This window comes from Cebus imitator, unplaced genomic scaffold (genome assembly GCF_001604975.1).
Source record: "Cebus imitator isolate Cc_AM_T3 unplaced genomic scaffold, Cebus_imitator-1.0 Scaffold143, whole genome shotgun sequence".
In the NCBI taxonomy this organism is placed as follows: Eukaryota; Metazoa; Chordata; class Mammalia; order Primates; family Cebidae; genus Cebus; species Cebus imitator.
Genome location: NW_016107458.1, coordinates 4838206 through 4846177, shown reverse-complemented (window position 1 = coordinate 4846177; position 7972 = coordinate 4838206). Strand labels below are relative to the sequence as shown.

Sequence of the window (7972 nt, the reverse complement as noted above, 5' to 3'; positions counted from 1 at the left end):
CGTCTCAAAAAAAAAAAAAAAAAGAATATTAAACACCATAAAGACACGTGGCCTCCTCTGTATGCATGACATGGTTCTCGTGTAAGTGGCCTTTATTGAATTTATAAAGGCTATATATTCACTCTTTTATAGTATAACTGATAACTTCAGAAATAAAGGCAGACACACTTTATATGTTACCAGGATGCTTATTGGCTAAAGTGGTTTTAAAATGTAATGTGTGCAACTCAGTTTTACATTTTCTAATTAGCATCTCTAATATTTCCAAGTAATATTTGATTAGTTAATTGCATAGATATAACCAATATTTAATAAAATATTAAAAAGATCATCTGACCCCTCCTGCTGCTACAAATAGCTATGGTGAGAACAGAGAAGGGCAGTACTGACCTCACATCTGGTGAGTCTGTTTGCACCTCTGTTTTGTGTTTTCTTGTCTTTAATCAGTGTTAAGCAAATGACATTTGTCCTGGATTGGAATATGAAAAACACATTTTTCTGCTGCTCCCAATTTAAAATTAAGTAATCCTACTCAAAAGAATGTGAAAAAGTTTTGAAAATAAAACTCTTAGAAATGAACTAATGTCAATTACTGATAATAAACATTATCTCACTTTTTGGTACTACATTATCCCTAGAATGTTAGTATTCATCTGGCAAATGTTCCTTTCTGTTGTTCAGATCCACTATAAATAAAATAGCTTAATACAAATATTTTGTTAACTTCATGTTAAATGCAGTTGCTTCCTCTGCTGAAGATAAATAAAGCAAGAAAAATGAAGGCATGTGCTGTTTATCTTAAAATGAAAATGTTTTGTTATTCAGACTAGACTTACTGCCTTCTCAGGGAGCTAAAATTAAATTCACTACCCACTTTTATAATCATCTCATAAAAGACTTCTTTTCCAATTGCTTATCTTCTATGCCCTTCCCTTTGCTAATCACCTAAATCTTACTCATTTTTTTTTTTACCAGCAAAGGTTATCTGTGGCTTAAACATGATAGTTTTAAGACCACTAACTAGGGGTTCATTATTATTTTAACAAATTTTCCAGATATGGTACCCTTGTGTGCTAAGGTTGGGCCTATTCTCTTTCCAATTTTATATACCTAATAATTCATGGTTAAAGGACAAGATAATAACTATTTTTGAGTACCCCACTGTGGAGACACGATCTCCTTTGATCCTTGCAGCAATGTATAAGGCAAGTGGCGGCATCTTCCCTCTACTGACGGTAGAACTGAAGAGAGAGTGCCTAACTTGCTTAGGGCTACACAGCCAAGTGATGAAGCTAAACCCAGTCTAGGCTTACTTAATAGTATACTCATATTAAATGTCTAGAAGCAAATACCTAAAACAAACTGCAAGTCTTCCCTATTTACCATACAAATTATTCAACTGAACAGCCATTTTTGCCTGGTTTGAAAGATACTTTTCAGAAGAATAGGCTTGTATCCAAACAATAGCCCCTCATACTCCCCTTCCATATTAAAGATAGGATACATTCAGCTATATGCTCAACAAGTATCTGCATAAGCAATTCTCATCACTATTAAAAGAATTTATTTGTTTACTAAGAAAATTTAGCCCCCTCTCAGGGAATTTACCCTAGGAAGATAGTGTTGAAAACTACAAAGTTCCTAAGCAAGTACAAATGATACTATTATACAGATTATACAAATTGCCAAGGAAATAGAAAAGCAAGGAGGTGTTTAATGTTGGTGCCGGCCTATTAGAGGAGACGGAAGTCTGCTGGTTCTTGAAGGCAAGTGATGACCTCAGATTGAAAGGCTGAAGAGGCACTGAGTCAGAGAGTGGCATCATCAAAGACTAGAGCTGAAAGAACATGAGACCAATCCAGGCAGTGATAAGGTCAGATCAGCTGGAACTGGGTAATGGAAAGAACCCAGAGATGGTGATGATGAGAAACCTGCAGGCCACTGTGAGGTCTCAGAGAGGTGCGACATAACCAAGAGTTCAAGAAAGATCATCACGGGGATTGTATACAGCATGTAGAGATACAGGATCTTGCCTGCTCATAGGGCCAGCAAAAGGCTTAGGTCAATGTGGTAGAGGTCTAAATGGACACAAAGTCAGCAAAGATGGAAGGAAGATAAGCAGAGCATTCAGCACTGATATTAAAGTTGGAATCCTGGGTTTCGAGAAAGGTGGTGGTACCTTAAGCACTGTTTGAGAAACAAGAAAAAAACTAAACTGGGAGACACAGTGAGTTTAGTTCTCACTCCAGTAAGTTTCAGATGTCAGTAAAATATCTAAATGGATCTCTGGGCTTCCATTCAGCTATTTCCTTGTCAAGCATCCATTGTGTACATAAGCAGCTCTTGGCTATATTAAAAGAATTTAAGTTTATTTGTTTGTTTTTTGTTTGCACTTTTGCTCAATCCTTCCTTAGGCTTCTTCCTCACAGTGACTTTCTCAGATGAGCATCTGATCAGATTGTTTTCTGAGCTTAAAAATTCTTCAGAGGCTTCTTATAGCCTATAGCAACATTTCTCAAGAAGTAGTTACTAGACAACTTGTATCGGAATCACCTGGGATTCTTGCTAAGAATTTAGATTCCAGGCTCCCTACCCAGGCCTACAGAATCAAATCCTTTGGGTGGGCCCAGGAATCTTCAGTTTAGCAAGCACCTTGGGTGATCCTTAGACACAGTGAAGCTTGAGATTCCTTGACCTTCAGGGTAGAATTCAGCTCTTCCCTGTGCCAAAGAAAGGTGTTCTGGACTTAGCCCTGCCTACCTCTGTAACCTCATCCCTTACCACCCACCCAGAACTCCTTGCAGCTCCTTCACTTTTTAATAATTTTATGGCTTTGTCACAACAGCCTCTCTTCCTAGAATTCCCCCATTCACCTGGAAAAAATCCTGCTCATCCTGTAAGGCCCAATTCACTGTGACCTCCCCTGTCAAGCCTTCCCTTCTGCCCTACCATGCTCACCACAGCAGAGTTCATCACTCCTTCCTACATACACTTGTAGAAGCCACCTGCCATCTTGCTGCAACTTGTCTACCTGTCTGTCTCCTCTTCTGGCCTTTGAGCTGCTTGAGGACAGGGACAAAGTCTGCATCGTCTTTGCATCCCCAGGCCTTAAAACAGTGCCTGGTGTCAGAAGGTGCTCTATAGGTTGTTCAGTGGGTGAACTGGAGAGGAGACTGAAGCTGGGAACTGCTAGGAGGAACACCTCTGTTCCTTGGTAACTGAAACTAGGAAGCAGGCCAGGGTGTGAGATAGAGCTAAGAATGGTAGGGAAAGCCAGGTGCATGGATGCTGAAAGAGGATTTAGAAAGAGAGAGAGAAGAGTCCGGGGCTGGTGGGAGTTGGGGGAGGCAAGAAATGAGAGAGAATTTTTTTTTTAACATTTACAATGTGTGAAAAAGGGCAAATTAAAAAAGAGCAGTCAGAGAAATTGGAGAAGATTAGTCTCAAAACAAAAGAAGATGGTACTGGGCAACTGTACCAAAAACAACGGAAGAGTTTAGGCAGCTGATGATTGAAAATGGATCCTTGAATGAGTCCAACGCACAGACTTGTCTTTTAAGAAAGCAACAGAATGTTAAACCACCCATCTCATCGTATATCTAGACTCTAGCGCAAGGATTGTTGCCGCAAGTGTGAAGCTTTTAGAGTGATTTCTTACGGAATGGACATACCAGTTAACTGTCTTCTGGCCCCTCCTTTGATGTTTTCTTTGCAGCAATGCACTGACGGATATGAGTGGGATCCTGTGAGACAGCAATGCAAAGGTGAGCCAGCTTCCAAGACCTCCCATGTGATCATTGCCTTCTGTCTCCATCTCTTGTGTCACTCTTCCTATCCTGTCTGTGTTATGCCAAAAAGGCATGAGCATTATATTTATATGTTTGACTTTTCCCTCTTAGAAGATTCCTGACCTATTTTATTACTGACCACAGATATTGATGAATGTGACATTGTCCCAGACGCTTGTAAAGGTGGAATGAAATGTGTCAACCACTATGGAGGATACCTCTGCCTTCCAAAAACAGCCCAGATTATTGTCAATAATGAACAGCCTCAGCAGGAAACACCAGCAGCTGAAGGAACCTCAGGGGCAACCACCGGGGTTGTATCTGCCAGCAGCGTGGCAACTAGTGGAGTGCTGCCCGGGGGTGGTTTCGTGGCCAGTGCTGCTGCAGCCGCAGGCTCTGAAGGGCAGACTAGCCGAAATAACTTTGTCATCAGGCGGAACCCAGCTGACCCTCAGCGCATTCCCTCCAACCCTTCCCACCGTATCCAATGTGCGGCAGGCTATGAGCAAAGCGAACACAACGTGTGCCAAGGTAGGTAGGATTTATCTTCCTAACCACTGAAAGCTTTTGCCCAAGTGTACCTTGTGGTGAGGATGATAATAGTGCACATTTATTAAGGACTTTCCACGTGCCAGACATAGTGCTAAGTGATTTGTGTACATTATCATAATCATCACAATATTCCTAAAGGGTAGATGACACTGTTGTCATCATTGTTTTACAAATGGGAAACTTGGCTCAGAAGATTCATCAGTGGTTCCCAACCTTAGCTGCCCATATTTAGAGTCACTTGGGAACCTTTAAAACTTCTCTATGGCCAACCTACACCCCAGCCCAATTAAATCACAGTCTCTGAGGCTGGATTGCAGGCATCGGCTATTTTTTTTTTTTTTTTTTTCAGTTTTTCATATGTGGCCAAGTTTGAGAACCAGAGATCACACAGGTGCTAAGTGCAGAGCTGACCTTCCAACACAGGCAGGCGGGTGCCAAAGTCACAGCTGGCAAAAGTTGCCATCAGGTTATTCACTGGGAATTTGAAATTGTCATGTCAAGCTACTCCACAGATGTACCCTTTGGTTTCTCAAGTTTCCTTTCATTTAACTGGCCATGGACTTCTTTTCCTCATTCAGGAATAAAGAAATGGGGCTCCTGTTTCTCATTACCTTGGAGGTACTGTCCCCCACTCACATTTGAGCATATTTCACTTATATCATTTGCACCATGGCATCATCTGCATAGGTTTTTTTTGTTTATTCTCACAGAGAATACACATCACAGTGTATTCTAGAAACAGCTGTAGGCTCATACTAGCAAAGTGATAAGAATCTGGGGCTTTGAAGACATGCAGGATATTAGCTGACCAAACTGTGCTAAGAGATGATTTGTTTCCCTTTTCCTGCTTAGCAAACCATTTCACAGCAGCCTGGTATGGAAATTGTGTTACAGAAATGGGGCCATTTTAGCCCCCAGGCTCCTTTCTCCCTGCCAGAGGCTAACTAGGTAGACCCCGTAGTGCAGAACTCCATGTCGCCACCACATGCATGTATGGCACACGTGGGCCAATAAAAAGGGCCCAGGAGTTCTTACCTTCTAACTGGTCATGCGTGAGAAAGAGAGCACCATCCTCCCTTAACAACGAGGGTTTCAACAAGACCGCTGAGCTGCTGCATTAAATGAAAGATGCATGTTTTTGTGCCCTGGGATGCTGTTCCTTATTCACCCATGCTTAGTTTTATCTTCTGTATAAAAGATACTCGAATTTAAATGGCTTAAAAATGAAATAAGAGGTTGGGTGCGGTAGCTCACATCTGTAATTCCAGCAGGAGGTTGAGGCAGGCGGATCACCTCAGTTCAGGAGTTTGAGACCAGCCTGGCCAACATGGTAAAACCCCGTTTCTACTAAAAATACAAAAATTAGCTGGCAATGGTGGCATGTGCCTGTAGTTCCAGCAACTAGGGAGGCTGAGGCAGAAGAATCGCTTGAATCTGGGAAGTGGAGGTTGCAGTGAGCCGAGATTGTGCCACTGCACACCAGCCTGGTCAACAGAAAGACTCTGTCTCAAAAAAACAACAACAAAAAAACATGAAGTAAGGAAACCTGTCATGCTCTGACTTTTATTTATTTCATATTTTGTTTGTAAGTTTTAAGTACCCCACATCAAGACCTAACCCATGTTGTGATGGTGTCACTTTTCAGAGGGTGCACTGTGTTTCTGTCATGAGTCAGAATTCTAGTATTGATGATGAATGCTTTAGCATCTGCTTGATATTCTAATACTGAATTTAAGGATTATGTCAAGGAGAGAAAATGATGAGGTTATTCTTATACATGTATTTGTATGACTATTGATTGAAAATATCTTGAGTTTATTTAAGATATACAAACTTTAAACTGTGTTACTTAGTTATATAACTAGATTGGAAAGTTTGGTGTTATTTTTCCCAAAATCAAAAAGTTTTGCTGAAAAATTCTCAAGTGTCAACTTTTATATACTGAATTATGTTGAATACTTCAGATGTATATTTTAATGGTACTTGGGAGAAAAAAAAAAAACCTGATAAACGAATAAGTCATTTCCCAAAGTAGTTTATAGACCATCATTGACACATATGGTTGAATTCAAGAACAATGCCCAGAACTAAATGAAGAGGTCCTAGAATAAAATATATTCAAGGCTTACCACATGCATTGGTTATGGTAGAAACTATACTGTGATTAATTAAAATAAAATCCTATTTAACTTTTCTTGAAAATATTTAGACTACCTAACAAAGTAAGTTACATTTCACATAGTAAAACATTTATAGTTCTTAATTCTTTGTGAATTTTTTAAAATTATAAGCAAACTATTAAGTGCCTTGTTTATGGGATATGCTAAATACATACTTGTTGACTGTGTGCACACAGGTTATTTCCAACCCTAACTGTTCTGTGTAATTCAGCCAGTTTCTAAAATTTGAGATTGGTGTCTATACTATTGAAAGCAGGGTTAAAAGTGTTTTGGAAGGCTTATGGCTTAAGTTGGATTTCTTCCCACCTTACAATTTTGCAAAGTGCCCAGAAGTGTGGATTTACTTAATTGTTGATAAAAGGGGGTATTTCATATGATAACAACAGGATACTCTGTCTAGGGAATTTGACTAACATAAGTCGAGTCACACTTGTGCCCGTTTATTATTGAGCGAATCAAACATGCAGTCCAGCTTCCTCTAATTGCCTGCAGATGTATGACATTCTCATTCCAGGCCAGCAGCACAAAATAATGTTTTATAACCAACGCGAAAGTATGGGGACCTCCGTTTAAAACAGTAATGTGCTCCAAGGACCTATATTATTGACATCATCATGGAGTTTGAGGAGTCTTCTGTTTTAGTAAAGCTCTACACTCCCTTTTAAATGTTGCGTATTTATACCCAGTAATCCAAACACATTTTTCATGGTCTACTGGATTAGAATAAATGAATCTTACAGATAAGTCTTATATGCATAAAAATTATTCCTTTTTTCCATATACATTTTTAGCAGGTATAGTTTATCATTATATAACCTAAAACTGAGGACATTTTAAATGTAAGAACTGAAAGCTGTACTGTGATTCAGTCTTCAAATCTATTGTGCCTTTGAATGCACTGTACCAGTCACAGATGGCTCCTAAATAATTTAAATAATTAGATTTTTTAAATGTACACTGTTTTACAAATATATCTTTTAAGTAGCTATCCTTGTTTTAACTGTTTAATGAAAGCATGATATTTTTACTCCCCTTCATGTATTTTTTTGGGGGGGTTCAGTTTTTTACAAAAACAAGGAGTTTAAAATGCAACATAACATCAAAGATCAGGTCATAGTGAGCAGGTTTTTTTCAGGTAATTTTTGCTAAATGAGGATCATGCTGTGGGAGCCAGTCCCACTGAGAGTTTCCCATGACTGACATTATTCTTGGCAGCTATAAAATGAAGATTATTTCAGTGTTACATACCTGGAGCCATGTATAAATAATTTTAGAAATTGTTTCCATGAGATATCATCTGTCTCAAAAACAACAGATACTCATTTACACCAAAAATAAGTTGAATTGAATGGGGACTATATTACAAACTGTTGCTGGCTCACCTTTAATTTTCTACACCTTTATTGCATAGTGTCTATAATAATCTGTCTCTTTTTTTTTTTTTTTTTTTTT

The 7972-nt window shown here is 39.1% G+C and overlaps 1 protein-coding gene across 1 annotated transcript in view; it reads left to right on the top strand.

Annotated features, from left to right (window-relative positions):
- Positions 1–7972, top strand: part of EFEMP1 (EGF containing fibulin extracellular matrix protein 1) — a 63821-nt gene that overhangs the window by 2379 nt on the left and 53470 nt on the right. The window contains exons 3-4 of the mRNA XM_017542362.2: positions 3716–3764; positions 3933–4319. Of these exons, the coding sequence (XP_017397851.1) occupies positions 3716–3764; positions 3933–4319 (436 nt within the window). The remainder of the gene's footprint in view (positions 1–3715; positions 3765–3932; positions 4320–7972) is intronic.